The sequence below is a fragment of the Triplophysa rosa genome, linkage group LG2 (genome assembly GCF_024868665.1).
Source record: "Triplophysa rosa linkage group LG2, Trosa_1v2, whole genome shotgun sequence".
Lineage (NCBI taxonomy): Eukaryota > Metazoa > Chordata > Actinopteri > Cypriniformes > Nemacheilidae > Triplophysa > Triplophysa rosa.
In genome coordinates, this window is record NC_079891.1 from 7,159,689 (window position 1) to 7,178,171 (window position 18,483).

General features: G+C 40.7%; 1 protein-coding gene across 5 annotated transcripts in view; it reads left to right on the forward strand.

The window, feature by feature from the left end:
• The first annotated feature begins 3,382 nt into the window (after window positions 1-3,382).
• The window catches only part of acaca (acetyl-CoA carboxylase alpha), a 46,988-nt gene continuing 31,887 nt past the window's right edge, over window positions 3,383-18,483 (forward strand). For all 5 annotated transcript variants that reach the window (XM_057352218.1, XM_057352225.1, XM_057352236.1 and 2 more), the window contains exons 1-24: window positions 3,383-3,569; window positions 4,658-4,913; window positions 6,285-6,417; window positions 6,483-6,621; window positions 6,841-6,950; window positions 7,249-7,330; window positions 7,425-7,523; window positions 7,600-7,706; window positions 7,804-7,914; window positions 8,067-8,276; window positions 8,368-8,538; window positions 9,648-9,809; window positions 10,094-10,257; window positions 12,187-12,337; window positions 12,512-12,615; window positions 12,755-12,982; window positions 15,338-15,488; window positions 15,817-15,951; window positions 16,052-16,198; window positions 16,386-16,574; window positions 16,873-16,973; window positions 17,057-17,145; window positions 17,661-17,785; window positions 17,970-18,083. In XM_057352218.1, the coding sequence (XP_057208201.1) occupies window positions 4,687-4,913; window positions 6,285-6,417; window positions 6,483-6,621; window positions 6,841-6,950; window positions 7,249-7,330; window positions 7,425-7,523; window positions 7,600-7,706; window positions 7,804-7,914; window positions 8,067-8,276; window positions 8,368-8,538; window positions 9,648-9,809; window positions 10,094-10,257; window positions 12,187-12,337; window positions 12,512-12,615; window positions 12,755-12,982; window positions 15,338-15,488; window positions 15,817-15,951; window positions 16,052-16,198; window positions 16,386-16,574; window positions 16,873-16,973; window positions 17,057-17,145; window positions 17,661-17,785; window positions 17,970-18,083 (3,249 nt within the window). In that variant the 5' untranslated portion in view covers window positions 3,383-3,569; window positions 4,658-4,686. The remainder of the gene's footprint in view (window positions 3,570-4,657; window positions 4,914-6,284; window positions 6,418-6,482; window positions 6,622-6,840; window positions 6,951-7,248; window positions 7,331-7,424; window positions 7,524-7,599; window positions 7,707-7,803; window positions 7,915-8,066; window positions 8,277-8,367; window positions 8,539-9,647; window positions 9,810-10,093; window positions 10,258-12,186; window positions 12,338-12,511; window positions 12,616-12,754; window positions 12,983-15,337; window positions 15,489-15,816; window positions 15,952-16,051; window positions 16,199-16,385; window positions 16,575-16,872; window positions 16,974-17,056; window positions 17,146-17,660; window positions 17,786-17,969; window positions 18,084-18,483) is intronic.

Consider the following 18,483-nt stretch of genomic DNA (forward strand, 5'->3'; position numbering starts at 1 on the left):
TGGGTTCGGGCCATTTCCGAGCTCGGCGCACTCGCCCCCATCAGGGGGAGAGTGTTCCGGGGTCGGAAGGAATCGGCGAGCTCGGAGCCCGCCCCCTGGACAGCACGCCAAATACGCATATCTTACCTACCCCTGCTATCAGCATTATCCTGCCACCATTATTATTATTTGCCTAGGCGAACTCGTGAAATTATGTTTTATTAACAAAGTTCGGGAGAAGCCGGAGCACATAATCAAACTCGGCCGGTTCACCATTGGCAACCACGTCATCTATCCAAACGAGTTTCGTTAACAAAGTTCAGGTGAAGCCGGAGCTCATAATCAGACTCGGCTGGTTCGCTACCAGCAATCACGATTTTCACCCTATCAGCTCAAGCGAGCCTCCGCATAAATAAGACCAGAATTCTTACCTGCACCTTCTCTACAGTAATGCAACATCCCTCCACCTCCCCGGCCGATCTCCCTGAACTCGCTTTCCACAGCAGGACCCCGGGGGGTGAGCTCTGGGTTCGGGCCATTTCCGAGCTCGGCGCACTCGCGAAACACCCAAGTACTGGAATTTGAGCTTTTGAGTAAGTCACAAGCCTTGCTGTCGGTTGTGACAGTGGAACATCACTGAAATGGCAGGCGTAAGTGCTGTGAGGCAGATAGAAACGGAAGGCCTAGTGTCGACCACCAAATTCACCACACAAGCCTGGTCTGCAGAGGTAGATATTGTTACTGCACTTGTAATGCTGGGGGAACGAGCTGGATTTTCTTTGTACAGAACAGTAACTTCAGGTAAATCAATTTTATGAACCTCTCACGAGTTTGATTGCGATCAGCACACTTTAGCGTAATGTCCAGTCTTTTTACACTTCCTACATGTTGCAGTTGCAGCAGGGCAGTTTGCAGCATTAGCTAAGTGCGCCTCCGAGCCACAGCGAAAGCAAGACTTCCTTTTTCCGACGTTAACAGGATTAGGAGGTGCATGTAATGTTTTTGTTCTCCCGCGCTTTACAGCTGCACTGCTTGTACGGGTGTGGTAACTTGGCGGCAATTTGAAATAGATTTGGCCTGATCGGCAGCAGATTCAATCTGACTCGCTATCGTAACAGCTTTGTCCAGTGCAAGATCAGTTTCGAGTAAAAGTCTCTCACATAGTCGTGGGATAAGCACATTTTCCACTAACTGATCGCGAATCATATTGTTAGCACAGGTACCGAATTCACATGTAACAACAAGTTCTCGCAAAGCAGCAACGTACTGTATGACTGTCTCGTGAGGCGCCTGGCAGCGTCTACCGAAGGCCTGCTCAGTTGCAGCTTGTCGTAATCCTACGACGGTCCACTTCTCTATTTGTGTTATGGTTGGAGGTGCTGAAGCGTATGATGATGCTGGAGAAAGCCTCTTTTCCTCTTTGTGTTTTTTTGCTGGCTCTGCCATGGTGATGGTTTGGAGACTTGCCATGAACTAGATCATTTCCTCTTATTGTTAGCTGTTGGCTAACTTCACCCAGGCTACGAGTAAAACGTGACGTATGCCGTAAAGCAGGGGCTTGTGTATCTACCTGCACACCAAAGTTCCAAGTGTGATTTCAGCCGATAGAGGGCTGCTTAGGTAGCAGCGGCAGTAAAATTCGTCCAGTTAAGAGTTGTCCTACCACTAAAATAATTTTAGAGAGATTATTTTAAGGTCGAAAAACTCCCTAGTGTTGCTTTAAGAAAAAGAATATACTGCATGGATTTTAAATTGGATGGAATGACAAAATCTACATTGGCCTTTAACTGTTGAAACATTTTTACACGATATTGTAAAAAGGTTTAGGAGGTTACAATAATGTTGTATTAGTTAATACATTAGACGTCATTAACTAACAATGAACAACACGTAGCATTTATTAATCTTTGTTCATGTTAATTTCAGCATTTACAAACATATTTGTATAAAAAGCTATAACTGTTAACATTAGTTAACACCATTGCACCATGAACTAACATGAATTGTTGTATTTACTTCCCAGTGTTAATTATACAGTATGGGTGATTAAAGTACATTTGCCAATTCTAGGCAAAGGGTGGGTGCTTTAAAAATGTTAAAAGAATAAAATACATTTTTATGTGAAGTCAGATTCAAATGCATCTGTTAGATTACACATAGTATTTACCTTCTGAATAACGTAAAATATGAAGTAAAATTGCAATTATATTTCACACTAACACATTGTAAATTGTATGTTCTGTTTATTTAAAAAAACACGGTTTGTACATTTAACGTAAAGTTGTATCAAATGTTATTTCATAATTATATCATCACTGATTAATAATATCATATTCATTTTACTTTTAGAGTAACTTACTAAATCACATTTCTTTGCCAATAAATGTGAAATACTGTGAATAAGTTTTGCAATGTAAGCTGTCTGTTTTCCAATAAAATGATTTACCCAATATCTGGATCAGCTTCAGTGTCTAGAGTACAAGTCTGGCAAAACAGGTCAAGGTTGGTACTTCTGATATACCATAATCAGATCAGCTTTGCTTGAACATCAGAGATTTGTTCTAAAGTGCAACACTGGCTATCAGCTGCATGTAGAGTGCCAATAAAGCAAGGATTACATTGGATTGGATAAAAATCATACATATTGTATTGTACAAACAGTTTTCCCCTTAAAATCTCTAACATGAGGTCACGCATCTGACTACTACACCCCTAGCTCTACAAATCTTGGTACGTTATAGTCCTGATCTGTTCTTTCAGAAAATATCACACGATGATCAAAAACCCCTTAAACTAACATGAGGCAATGGGTGCCCCAACCTGTTCTAACCTTGTAATTGCACTTCATTTTTCAAAATTGATCTGAATTTTCTATGCTAATCATTTACTGATGTGTTCTGGGTAACGTTAGGTATTTAGATGGGAGGAGAGTTCCAGAAGTCAAGTCCATCATATCTGGAATTGAGTGTTTGCCTCCCATCTAAATACCTACAAAGAACACCTCAGTAACTGATTAGCACTTTTCAAGCAATGCCACAGCAACATACATAGCAACGATGCATTTTCCAATATTAACATTTCTCTTCAAAACTGTAGACTACCATTTACCTTTATACTTAAAGTCTTTTATTTCTGAAGTTCCAAACACTAAAACATTTCTCGTCATTTGTCGTTCCTTTAACGTTACATGGCAAAATCGCCAACCTTGCTGTTTGTTTTAAAAAGACGTCTGACTCTGAGGAAATACGTGCGTCAAATAAACGTTCGAATCATTGGCCACACCTTTAGCTATATTTGCAAGAAAGACCCCGCCCAGACCCAGAGCGCGCAATGTGATTGGTCAACCGAGGCAGCGCGAGCGGTTGCATCGTTGAGGTCAAAGGACGACGTCCAGTAGTAACCCCCTGCGCATCGCACCACCGTGATGTTGCTGTCAAAGAGGTTGGAACTGCGGCGACAGTACCAGTGTTATATAGCCTATTAGTCATCACAGGAGGGAAGATGTTCTTGAATTAGGAGGACATTCATTCAACAGATATTTAAACGTCTGGTTATACGCATCAGAATTGCTTACAGACTCTTTTCGCACGGTAAGTATGTAAAGCTCATTACAGATACAAACTGCCTAAATACGTTTATGCCGGCTAACGCTAGGTAAACTGTTAGCGTACACATTGCACATGTTGGGAGGACTTATAAAAAAAACTCCATGAATCTGATGTTTTTGGTATAATGGTATAATGTGGTAGCTTGTTTGCTACAGACTTCTCTCAAGTCGCGACAGGCTGTCCAAATGTTTTCCGAAATACTAAGTCTGATTATTGTTCAAGGACCCGGCGATTCACGGTCGAAAGAATAAGTCTCAATTAAATTGCGTTGGATAATTGTTTAAATGAAACGTTGCATTTATGGTGGAGTGGAGGGTCTGTAATGTATGCGGATACCCTAATCATACTCGTTAATCAGGTCTGTCCGGTTGGAGAAGGTGTGCGGTTGTATTTTCTCATGTGTCAGACATGCAGGTAAGTTGGTAAATCAAGGCATAATAATCGAATCGGTTCAGATGGCTTAATCTCAAGACATCATCGGTGTGATGATAGGACAGTACTGCGAAGTACCATGGTACTTTGACAGGATCCAACTCCCTTTGTTAGTGTGAACTTATGTCTATTACAAATGCATTTGAATGGTGGCATGTACCACTTGAATTCTACCATGCTGGTCCTAATAAATCACTATGACACCTCAACTAAAATTTACCTAAAACCTTTACTAAAACCTCAATTTAATATTTACCACAGCACTGTCATTTTTTTAGTCTCTACTTGATTCTCTTTTACTACAAACATTGTTACTGTAGTGGAACCATACTACATTTCTGTTACCTGGTTTGGTTAAATACCACAGTTATTGTATTGTTACGGTTACTATAGTAAAACTATGGTTAGTTTTTACATTTTAAAGGGTAAATATGGTAATATTTATTACGTATTCCAGTAGTAGTATTACTGGAATAAATACTCCGAGTAGTAGTATTTATTCAGTATTCCAAATTCGAATAGTAGGCTATAGTAGGAATGCCACGCATAAAGTACCATAAAGAATGTTTAAGACTGATTTATATATTGCCTCATTTATAAAACTTGAATGTGACCTGATTTTTTGTGTCCTTCTGTAGTGCTTGCAGCCTGGCAGCGTCGCCTACCCATGGCAGAGCAGGACTCAGCGGAGAGTAAACCCCCAGCTGTAGCTGCGCTGCACTCTAATTTCATAGTGGGCTCCGTGTCTGAGGATAACTCTGAGGATGAGACTGCAGGAAAACTCGATCTGCAGATGGAGGACAATCAGCGATCTCTTTCACCCTCCTCTGTTAGTTCAGACAGCACTTACGAGATGGGCTTCGACAGCCTGGATGGTCCCTTGCACAATTTGAGGTCAGTGATCCTTTGTGCGCTGGTTTTCACTTATTGTGACATTGCCTTGTGTCATGCTGTAGTGTTATCTCTGGTACTAGAGAATAGGGGAGTGACTTTTTAATTTTTGAAAACACCAAACCTATATTTCTTTTTTCTATTGAACACAAAAATTAGGCAGAATGTTATTGCCGTAACAGTTCGGTCTGCATTCACTTTCATTTTTCATTCACCTCTTGTATTCCATTGTGCATAGTTGACTAGTGTTGCTTGTCTAAGTGATTCAGTCTTATACCCATTTGTAGATGAGTGAATCAGAAGCCACTTTCTGTAAATTGCCAGCCTCATCATCAGGGTTCATCTGGGTTCATTGATGTGCTGTGTAAAAATCTGGGCACAGCGCTTCTTTGTGCTTGTACTTAAAACTGCTGTTTCACTGCCGGTATTTAGCAGGTTTTTCTGTGCCCAGCGAGGTCTCACACAGACATGTCACAACTGGGTGTGCATGCGCGTGGAACTGCTTTAAGGAGAGGTTGGAGTTGAACTGAAGGCTAGATTCTGGAATAGCGGTAGTGTCTGATTGACGTAGATTGACTGTTTGGTGACAGTCCCATGCAGGGGTAGTCCAGAAAAAGAAGGGCCTCTGTGTTTGTGTGTAATTCCGGTTTGCTGCTTTATCTTAGATTATTTACATCCTATCCTTACACTTAAAATGTGCCTGTCCGCAAGTGTTGCTAAGAGACTCTTTTAGTATCTCTATCATAGCCCAACTGAATTTTCAACACTAAGCATTCACTTTTTTTTTCAAAAGTATGTCGAGAATGCCTACCTTTGCAGCTTGATATTCAGTGCTCAGATGAAGCTTAGAAAACAAAAATGTAGTGGTTAAAAGACATTTTCAGCTATCTAGGGAAAAGGCTTCTATGTGGAATACTGATAGACAACAGTAGCAGTAGGCCAACACCACGGTCATTGCAACATATCACTTCAATCATCAATGGTCAAAGTAATTAAGTAATCATTCCACAAAAAGAACACATTAAAATGTACTAAACAAATAAAAAGGATCATTTACTCCCCCAAAAATCTTTTATTAATTGACTCATGTCATTCCAAGCCATATGGACACAAAACCAAAATATATTCTTTTGTGTTCCAGAGAACAAAGAGTCATATACACGTTTTGACAGGAGGGAATAAACGATGTCAGAATTTCCTTAATTACAATATGGTTCACTAGCATTAATGTCACAGTATGTTTAAATGCATACAGACAATAAATTGGTTATTGTTAGAGGCTTGGTCACCAGCTCTTAACTGCTCTACTAGTGTTTTGTATTCTCTGGTTTCTCAGGCAGCATTGTGTATTGTGATGTATGTGTGTTTCTCAAGGCCTAGTATGTCAGGACTTCATCTTGTGAAGCAAGGCAGGGATCGCAGGCGCATCGACCTGCAACGAGACTTTACTGTGGCTTCCCCTGCCGAGTTTGTCACCCGCTTTGGTGGCAACAAAGTCATTGAGAAGGTAAGGTCATTGACTGCTGTCTGTTATACGTGTGTGGTAGCAGCCATTAAATATGTTTGTCATAGGTTCTCATCGCCAACAATGGGATTGCTGCAGTCAAGTGCATGCGCTCTATCCGGCGCTGGGCTTATGAAATGTTTCGCAACGAACGGGCCATCCGCTTTGTAGTCATGGTGACCCCGGAGGACCTCAAGGCCAATGCAGGTGAGTTAAAGTAGAGCTTAACTGTTACACTGATAGAGTTAAAAAAAACTCCTCCCAGTCGGGCTTTATCATGGTTTAATCCAGGAAAGCCATGCTGGGAAGGAAAATGTATTTGAAAAGGTAAACCAGATGGTTCAATATGGCAGAAGATTGGGCCTTTGATTACAACATCATCCTTACTCATTTAATCATATTATGTAACAATATCTATGTCCACAGAGTACATCAAGATGGCTGATCACTATGTACCAGTGCCTGGAGGGACAAACAACAACAACTATGCTAATGTGGAACTCATCTTGGACATAGCTAAACGGATTCCTGTTCAGGTAATTCCATGTGATCTGGACCCGGTATGTCCTCGCAACCATCAAAAAACACCCTACCAACTGTGAAGCAATGCCGTTGCAATTTCCTGGCATCAACCCGTAGCGCCATAACAGTTTACACTCACATTTTCTTAAGAAAATGTAGTTTTAATGACAGCCAGCGTAATCACACTTTAAGCTTTAAACTTTTACAATTTATTTGTGATAAACATGAAAAACATAGTGATAAACATAAAATGACAAATATATTACATTTGTTTCTCCTTTTCTCGTTCACATTTAACCTCACTTTCTGCAGGCGGTGTGGGCTGGTTGGGGCCATGCCTCTGAGAACCCCAAACTCCCTGAATTACTACACAAGAATGGCATTGCCTTCATGGGTAAGACTGAGATATTGTAAAGGGCCCTTCAGCACCATATTGATTATATTATGCACATGCCGTTATTTGATTGGTGGTTTGTGACTTTTATTAGGTCCTCCTAGTCAGGCCATGTGGGCTCTTGGGGACAAGATTGCCTCCTCTATTGTGGCCCAGACTGCTGGCATCCCGACGCTACCCTGGAGTGGAACAGGTTCGTCACTCCCTCTATCAGTTCTGTCCTTTCTACTGTGGGGTTAAAGTTTGACTGTGGTGGTTTGTTTGTACAGGACTGACTGTTGAGTGGACAGAGAATGACCAGAGGAATAGAATCATTAATGTTCCTCCTGAGCTGTATGAGCAGGGATGTATACAGGACGTGGAGGCTGGAATGAAGGTACACAGTCATATAACCCAAACATGTGCTCATGATTCAGACCTGTCAGTGATACCAAATGCTCAATGTGTTTTAAATTGGTTGATTTGATTGACAGGCAGCTGAGCAGGTGGGATACCCGGTGATGGTAAAGGCATCTGAGGGCGGAGGAGGAAAAGGTATCCGGAAGGTCAACAGTGTGGAAGACTTCCCCAATCTGTTTAGACAGGTCAGAGGTCATCTCCATCATAATCCAGCACAACCACATTGCACTTACCCATTGGGGATCCTTGGTGTACTTTGCAAAATACCCGCTGTAAATCAAATAGTGTTTCATTTCAACAGCTCATATTCTTTTCTATCCGTTTTCATTTCACACAGGTTCAAGCAGAGGTTCCAGGCTCTCCCATCTTCGTGATGCGTTTGGCCAAACATGCTCGCCACCTGGAAGTGCAGATCTTGGCTGATCAGTACGGTAATGCCATCTCTCTGTTCGGCCGTGACTGCTCTGTTCAGCGGAGACACCAGAAGATCATCGAGGAAGCTCCTGCGACTATCGCCACCTCTGATGTCTTTGAGACTATGGAGATGGTATTGGATAGTTATGAGTGCTTGTGAATATTCAACAGAAGTGTTGAATATTCAACAGAAGAATGTTTTTGTTTGTGTATGTCTGTTTCAGTGTGCCGTAAAACTGGCTAAGATGGTGGGCTATGTGAGTGCTGGTACGGTAGAATATCTCTACAGTCAGGATGGCAGCTTTTACTTCCTGGAGCTCAATCCTCGTCTACAAGTGGAACATCCCTGTACCGAGATGGTAGCTGATGTCAATCTGCCTGCCGCCCAGTTGCAGGTCTGTGTGTGAACTAGTGCATTTAGAGAATTGTTGGGAGTTAAATACAACTAAGCTCTATTAACATTAGCCTTGACATGCTGACGATTACCACAGAGAGCGATTTCAGCTTTTTTCTCATTTTGAAAAAATACAATCTTGGTTTACAGTGGTCCACTTACATATGCGCTTTACTGTACACCCGTGGGTGTTTTTACAAATTGATAGATAAGTCTAAGTTATTTCATATTATGTTGATGTTGTGTAAGTTAAACATGGAATATCTTTCTTTAATAGCTGTCCTGTGGATTTAATGTGGCGTAATGTAACTGGCACAATGCAAATGCAGGTCCGTGCGCCCACTAGAACAAGTGCATCTTAATGCAGTCACGTGACTGCCGTCCTTGCTATATAGGTCATTTGGCTGAGGCCAGTGTGCCGAGAGCTGGTGGGAGGGGGCAGAATCTCTTACATAACTCACAAAGACTGCTGCAGATGAGTGAAGAAAGCAGATAGAGGGAGAAGGTAGACAGTGGGAGTTGCTCAGCAAATGCATAATTAAAGTTCATGTGAAAAGGACTGTATAATAAGGGGAAACATGCATATTTAGGGGGTCCTTTTGATATAAATCTTTGGCATGTAGCTAGTCATGCAACGTTTGTAATATGAATTATATGTAAAAATATGTGCCTTGTTTAGTAAAGGTGTTCTTTTATTTGTTTAAGCGATCAAACTTTTATCTTATAGACTTGTTCTATTTTGTTATCAACTACATAATAATCACACAGAACAGCCCAGCTAACATTTACCTAGAACCCAAGCAGAATACATTAGAAAAGAGTAATAAGAGTATTTCCCCCCAATTTCACCCGCTCTATGGCACACAAGCCTAAGCCAAATGACACACACAGCAAAGACAGCAGTCATGTGAGTATTTTATTGTTCTTGACATGCAAACAAGTTCCATTCTTATTTTTTTCAGAAATTTTATATATTTCAAAGTATACACTGCATTACCATGGCACATGGACTCTACAACGAAACGATTTAGTTTATTGTTAAGGAGCCCTTTTAAACAAATTGTGTAATTGCAAATGAAATTAAAGCTGTTTATGTCATCTGTCTGTCAGATCGCTATGGGCATCCCACTTCTCCGCATCAAAGACATAAGAGTCATGTATGGGATGCAGCCATGGGGAGACTCTCCTATTGACTTTGAGGCACTCTCTACCACCCCCTCTCCACGTGGACACGTCATTGCAGCTCGAATTACCAGCGAGAACCCAGATGAGGTGTGTATAAATCCAAATCGTACTACATGCGAATAGAGTTTACATATGGCCTGTGTAGTCCGAAATAAGAAAATGATCATGAATTAAGTATATTATGATGATAATATATACGTGGAATTGGAAACAATATATATAGTGATGTAAATGAAAAATGATGTGAAACCCTTTAGTGCTTTATGCTTTATTAAGTATAAAAATGTTGACTTTTTTTTTTTTTAATGTCATGCGGAATGGTGTAATTGATTATATTTACAACTAATAAGATGCTAATTTGTGTTTGTTAGGGTTTTAAGCCCAGCTCGGGTACCGTTCAAGAGCTCAATTTCCGCAGCAATAAGAACGTATGGGGTTATTTTAGCGTGGCGGCTGCTGGAGGCCTGCATGAATTTGCTGACTCTCAGTTTGGCCACTGCTTCTCCTGGGGAGAGAACCGTGAGGAAGCCATCTCGTAAGTACTTCCTGATTTAAACGCATCAGTTTTTGACATTGTGTTGTTACCATGATACCATGCCTATCATAGTAATACTTTTAAAAGTAAAACAACGTGAAGTGCAGTCTGCAGTCAGAAATGTTCTCCAGCGCACAACCCTGAATCTGTCACTTTTTAATAAACATGGATTTACATGAAAACATTCATTTACATTTGATTTATACACTTTGATGAAATCTCTTCTTTATATCGGAAGAATCTGTTAATTACAACAATATAAATGGATATAAATTAAAGTATACACTCACCTAAAGGATTATTAGGAACACCATACTAATACGGTGTTTGACCCCCTTTCGCCTTCAGAACTGCCTTAATTCTACGTGGCATTGATTCAACAAGGTGCTGAAAGCATTCTTTAGAAATGTTGGCCCATATTGATAGGATAGCATCTTGCAGTTGATGGAGATTTGTGGGATGCACATCCAGGGCACGAAGCTCCCGTTCCACCACATCCCAAAGATGTTCTATCGGGTTGAGATCTGGTGACTGTGGGGGCCATTCTAGTACAGTGAACTCATTGTCATGTTCAAGAAACCAATTTGAAATGATTCGAGCTTTGTGACATGGTGCATTATCCTGCTGGAAGTAGCCATTAGAGGATGGGTACATGGTGGTCATAAAGGGATGGACATGGTCAGAAACAATGCTCAGGTAGGCCGTGGCATTTAAACGATGCCCAATTGGCACTAAGGGGCCTAAAGTGTGCCAAGAAAACATCCCCCACACCATTACACCACCACCACCAGCCTGCACAGTGGTAACAAGGCATGATGGATCCATGTTCTCAATCTGTTTACGCCAAATTCTGACTCTACCATTTGAATGTCTCAACAGAAATCGAGACTCATCAGACCAGGCAACATTTTTCCAGTCTTCAACTGTCCAATTTTGGTGAGCTCGTGCAAATTGTAGCCTCTTTTTCCTATTTGATTTGTAGTGGAGATGAGTGGTACCCGGTGGGGTCTTCTGCTGTTGTAGCCCATCTGCCTCAAGGTTGTGCGTGTTGTGGCTTCACAAATGCTTTGCTGCATACCTCGGTTGTAACGAGTGGTTATTTCAGTCAAAGTTGCTCTTCTATCAGCTTGAATCAGTCGGCCCATTCTCCTCTGACCTCTAGCATCAACAAGGCATTTTCGCCCACAGGACTGCCGCATACTGGATGTTTTTCCCTTTTCACACCATTCTTTGTAAACCCTAGAAATGGTTGTGCGTGAAAATCCCAGTAACTGAGCAGATTGTGAAATACTCAGACCGGCCCGTCTGGCACCAACAACCATGCCACGCTCAAAATTGCTTAAATCACCTTTCTTTCCCATTCTGACATTCAGTTTGGAGTTCAGGAGATTGTCTTGACCAGGACCACACCCCTAAATGCATTGAAGCAACTGCCATGTGATTGGTTGATTAGATAATTGCATTAATGAGAAATTGAACAGGTGTTCCTAATAATCCTTTAGGTGAGTGTATGTATGGCTATATTCACACTTGTAGTTTGATTGTTGTGGTTATTTTCGTCTGGACCAAGACGTAGAGATTAAGTCCTGGTTGATTTAAGGTTCACACTGGCATTTTAAACACTGAACCTAAGTCACAAGCTGATTGGTCAGCTTTTATGACGTATATTTTGAGAAAGAACTTACTGAATATCCAAAACGATGCTATGTGCAGGGCTAAAACGTCACCACCCGTTATTAGTTTGTTTAAAAGTTTTTGTTTTGAATGCGAGTCCTACCTCATACACTCTTGGAGGTGAAATGTTTAATTTCTTCCCCAGGTTTTTGGCAAATAGAGTTCCTTAGTTCATGCACTGGACAAAGCAACAAACCACACATTTTAAGATAAAATTCACTGTTCACCTTTACAACAATATCTGCATTATCATAGAAACATGGTGGTGGCCCTCAAGGAGCTGTCCATTAGAGGAGACTTCAGGACTACAGTGGAGTATCTGATAAAGCTTCTGGAAACGGAGAGCTTTCAACACAACACCATCGATACAGGTTGGCTTGACCGGCTCATCTCAGAGAAGATGCAGGTACGGTCATATGACTCATAACACCTGCTTCATGTCTCAAACATTGACCTATGGTTGCAGGACATCTTGTCATCCTATCCTAATGTTACTATTTGGTGCATCATTTAGTTAAGTGAGTAGTGCCATTCTTCATAAAAAGGTTTCCTATTTAAAAAAACATGTAATTGTTTGCAGGCCGAGCGTCCTGACACTATGTTAGGAGTAGTCAGTGGAGCTCTGCATGTGGCTGATGTTAACCTCAGGAATAGTGTGTCCAACTTCCTGCATTCACTGGAGAGGTATGAAGTGGTCATCTACTTTTTAAAAGGGATCTTTCCAAAAGATGAAATAATTCTTGAAGTGACTGTTTGTGTTAGTTTAAGATGAAGCCATGTGTAAACAGGGCCTTGCATATGTTCCTTTCCTGGATGTTTGCAGAGGTCAGGTTTTACCTGCACACACGCTGTTGAACACGGTGGATGTGGAGCTGATATATGAGGGGACCAAATATGTCTTGAAGGTGACGAGACAGTCCCCCAACTCTTATGTGGTCATCATGAATATCTCTTCAGCTGAGGTGGACGTTCATCGGCTGAGTGACGGGGGTCTGCTGCTCTCATATGATGGCAGCAGCTATACCACATACATGAAGGAGGAGGTGGACGGGTAAATACAGCATGGTCTTTGAGTTATTTTAGCTTGTTTGTTTTATATTGTATTTGTCTGGTTCCGTTATATCACGGTATATGCGAAAATTAAATCCAGGGTTTTTCCTGCATAGAGGCTCTCGCCCAAATTATGTTGTGACTCTAGTCTTCACAAGAAATGCTGCGTGCATTTAACGCTGTCATTTGTAACTGCAGTTGCGACATTACGCCACAGTGGAGGCGCTGTTTCGTTATCAGCACACTGAGGCGCTTAAAGAGTACATTCCTCAATATTTTTAAGGGCTTATTTTGGTTTATGGAGTGTCCGACAACAAGTTTATGTACATACATGATGTAAAATACTATTATTTCGTAATAATAAGCAGTTTTTATTACCTTACTTCTTGACTGACTCTCAAATGATTCGTTCCGCGATTCATCTGTGTAATCTCCGCCTTTCCGCCAGCGTAGTCTGATCTGATTGGTCAGATAGTGTAGTCTGCTGTGATTGGTCAGATGGTCTAGTCTGCTGTGATTGGTCAAATGGTCTAGTCTGCTGTGATTGGTCAAATGGTCTAGTCTGCTGTGATTGGTCAAACGCGTTCAGCATGTGTCGCAAATGGACCGCCTATCATTACTACTGTATTACGGTTTGCAGGTGGTTGGATATGAACAGTGTATAGAGAGAGATGGCGTCGATTTTACCTTACCAGTTCGAGCCCGAGTCTGACGAATCATTCTTTAATCCTTATACAGATGCCAGTAAGAAAAAGGACTGTTTTAGACACTTCTCTTGTAACAGTTAGTTATCACGGCATACAGTGTACGGTGTTCGTATCTTCAGATGTTATTATAACTATAGTACACCACGCAGTTCTTGAAATAAAGACTTTGCGAGTTAATATGGTTGAACACTTACATTAGCGCAACGAGTTTATAGCTAACGTTTGGTAAACAAACAGTAACAACCCCAAAAATAACGGTAACGTTAGCTAAACACAGACATGAGATAACGTCACACAAATTTAATTTTAAGTAAAGACAAAAATAAAGAGTCACACTTACAGGTTGTGATTCGGTGGAGCTTACAGGTCCAAATAAAGTTGGTATTGCAACATCTTTTAAGGAAAGACGTTTAATGTATCCTGCAGTAAAGGCGCCAAGATTGATGAAGCAATCTTCGGTAAAATGACGCGCGCAAAGTAAAACGTTCGGTTTATACTCCTTTGGTGTCGTTTGAAAAATAAATAGTAACCATTTTTTCCTCAGAAGTTCTTCCTTTGGTAGTGAAAATAAGACTGACTTAGTTTCACTACATAGAACACAGCTTCTCTTAGACATGATGCACACGTCACGAACGAGCTAGTACAGTGTTTGGGGAGGAGAGAGTTAAGTTTTCGCAGTCAGTAGGCGGGGATTTTTCTAGTGACGTAGGTACATTGTGGTTAAAGATTCGGACAGGTCATGGCTTGTTCGCGTGATTCAGAGTCGATTACCTTTTTTATAAGCTAATAACTTTGTTATTCGTTCACCTTCGGATTTACAACTTGGCAGATTGCTTACATTCAAACACGGCAAAATTAAACACTTCATGAAATGTATTTTTTATGATCTCGAGGAATGTACTCTTTAAAAGAGTTGCAGAACAAGAGCCAGCCTGTGTTTCACGGTAGTTTGTTTTGCATCCAAGTACGTTTAATTTCTTGAAATTTATTAAAGTAACATGACGCACATCATTGTAATGTCTTTAGCTGTGCAGTTGGATCGTTGAATCAGCGTGTACTGTACACAGCGAGTTCGCCAGTATGAACGCACATTGCGTTCAGAACGACTCGCACACGAATGACTCATTTGAACCGATTCATTTAAACTATTGAACTTTTCAGTGACTAGCGAATATAAGAGATCCTTGAATCATTTAAAATGAACCACAGAGAATGCAAGATGTGAATGAGCTTTGCTCATTTAGAAAGACTGGTTATTCAGTTGGCTATTGTGGGCTGAAAAGTTAGTTGAAAATGATTTAAAAAAATGTAATTGATAAAAAAAACATTTCTGTTTGGTTGAATAAAAGTAATGTAAAACTTAATAATTGTCATTTTTATCTAATTTTATTAGAACTTTAAATATATCAAACTCGAGGTCACTTTGGTTAAGCCACTTAAAGGTACAGTATGACGTACGTGTGTGTGTACAAGATCAGGATGGCACCACCTCCGCCTCATTTTGAGCCAGGAAAAACCCTGAAATCTTGTCATTGTCAAAAGTGACTGCCAACTACTGTGCTGTCAATGAGGAGGTTTACAGGCAGTTTTTTTGTTGTCACCATGTTCTGGTTCAGACGTTGTCATTTATGCATACTGTTTCTTTTTAGGTATCGCATCATTATCGGTAACAAGACATGCGTGTTTGAGAAAGAGAATGACCCATCACTCCTGCGCTCTCCATCTGCTGGGAAACTCATCCAGTACACTGTGGAGGATGGCGGACACTTGTTTGCTGGACACTGTTATGCAGAGATAGAGGTGTGTTAGAAAGAACAAAATCTCGGCCCCAGACTTCAAACCGCAGGTCGTTCAACTCGTCTGTACACAGCTAGCACACGTAAAAAAATCTTTCATAGAGCAGTTTTACATCCGTTTTAAATCATAAACATCTTACAGATGTCTTCTAGATGTCTATATGACATCTGACAGCAGACGTCTTCGAGACGTATTGCAGATGAGCAAACTATATGTTGCAGATGTAAATGCAGACATCAAATAGACGTCTGCCAGATGGAGTGTGCTATCAGGGTAGAGACCACAGCGACTGGTGTGCATGTGTGAATTTCTTGTTTTGTTTGTGATGAAGGTGATGAAGATGGTGATGACCCTAACGGCATCAGAGTCTGGATGCATTCACTATGTGAAGCGAGCAGGTGCAGTGCTGGAGCCAGGCTGTGTCATCGGGAAGTTACAGCTGGACGACCCGAGCAGAGTACAGCAGGTACACACATCTATCACTGATCCTGTTATGTGTGGTTTACATGCGATGCATAGTAAGGTTAAGTGGTCTAGTGATTTAAGTAAGAATGTATGTGTTTAAGGCAGAGCTGTATACAGGAACGTTACCTACCGTTCAGTCTGTGGCTTTGAGAGGAGAGAAGCTTCACCGAGTCTTTCATAGCACTCTGGATCATCTGGTGCACATTATGAATGGCTACTGTCTTCCAGAACCTTTCTTCAGTGCCAGGGTGAGGGAACACTGTTTTCACTCGATGCTTAATTTAAAGTGATGTCTTCCTTCACTTTTCTCTCAGATACACTCAAAAAAGATATGTCCTTTTTGTGCAACAAATATTCTATTTATTTGATCGTTTTATAAATATTGCAGCAAATTCGCTCGACATTAAGGTTGTGTGTTTGTCTATGTGTTTTTAGCTGAAGGAATGGGTGGAGCGTTTGATGAAGACTCTGAGGGACCCATCTTTGCCCCTGCTAGAGCTTCAGGACATCATGACAAGCGTGTCAGGCCGAATCCCTCCTGCTGTAGAAAAGGCCATTAAGAAAGAAATGGCTCAGTATGCCAGTAACATTACCTCTGTCCTCTGCCAGTTTCCCAGCCAGCAGGTGCAACTTTTGGCCCTTTAAAGCTCTGAAACTGTGTCTTTGTTCAAAATCTTAGTGAGTTTGAGTTAGCTCAACAAATTGTTAACACCAAACACTATTGGAATCAGTTTTGCCCATATGCTTTTTGTGTGGCATGTAGAGTTTTAGCCTGTAGTGGCCGTATCAAATCGCTTATTTGCAAGCTTCCATGACAGAAAGATTCCTGCCTATATATATGATAAACTGCAATATAGCTCAATATGTTTTATAACGGAGTTTATTACTGCTGTTCATAAATGTGCTTAAATTTTCATATTAGATCGCCAATATCCTGGACAGTCATGCTGCCACACTAAACAGGAAGTCAGAACGAGAGGTCTTCTTCATGAACACACAGAGCATTGTACAGCTGGTTCAGAAGTTAGTCATTCATTCGGACAGTGTAAACAATCCCACATATACTCAGAAACATCCCTAGTAATACACAGTGCATTTGTTTCCAGGTACCGCAGTGGCATCAGGGGTCATATGAAGGCAGTAGTGATGGACCTTCTCAGGCAGTACTTAAGAGTGGAAGTTCAGTTTCAACATGGTAAGAATCCTGCAATAAGGCTTCAAATTCTGATATCTGAAGAACATTTTTTAGGTGACCACTTGGTGGCAGTATAACGTTTTGGTGGATTCGGGTGTATTGATTCTTACAATGGATTTTTTTTTTAAACGATCATACAGTTTTCAGATTATATATATATATATATATATATATATATATATATATGTACTGTATATGTGTGTGTGTTTATATATATGTATATGTGTATGTGTATATATATACTTTTTTCATTGCAATTAAACCAAGGGACACCGACATTTGACATTTCGTGTTCAGTTGTCACCCTCTATGCCATTGGTTGCTGCACACCTGTAAATTAATCTGATTGTCCAGTTTATAGATAAAATGTGGCAGCTGATCATGTATTTTAAATGCATAAAGAATGTATTTGAAGTATTTCCTTCGATTATTTAAGATTTACAACCGCATGTTGTAGTGGGTCTGTTTTTCTCAGCTATATTGATTATATCCCACACACCTTTGTGGTAATTTAGGACACTATGACAAGTGTGTGTTTGCCCTACGAGAGGAAAACAAAGGAGACATGGCCAATGTGCTCAACTACATCTTCTCTCACGCGCAAGTAACAAAGAAGAATTGTCTGGTCACCATGTTGATTGTGAGTCACTTTTTCAATTACACTGGTTTATGATATTTTCATTTATTATTATGAATGTTTGGTATGGTTTTGACAGGCTGTAATGTAAACTAAAGACTGTTGTCTAATGCCCCAAAAAAGAAAATAATTCGGAAAACCTTTTTCAGTTTGTCATATGAGTCAATGGTTCATCATCTCTCTGTAGGATCAGCTGTGCGGCCGAGACCCCACACTGACGGATGAACTCATGGCCATCCTTACAGAGCTCACACAGCTTAGCAAGACCACTAATGCCAAAGTGGCCCTGCGTGCACGCCAGGTTAGATCCCCCCACTTATTCATAGACTAGGTCAGAGGGTCAGAAGCACTGTTTTAAAATCTACTGAGCTGCCCACTTAGGTAACAATTTAATGCCTTATAAGCACCAGTTGGATCTTTTTAAACAGTCATGCCTTTTTGGTTATGATGTTGCCTTATAAGGTAGCTACTAGCGATGTAACCATATCGAAATATCACTGTACACTAATACCTCGGCATAACACCCACGGTACGATATGTATTTAGCTATTTAACGTGACAAATGATAACTTGGAAACGTGCCATAAGTATCCTCTTCGCTTTATCCTCTAATCATTACTGTTGCTTAGAGGTATGAGTTATAGGATGAGATGGGTCAAATGACCAAAAAATCTCTTTTATAAAATAAAATAATTGCACCA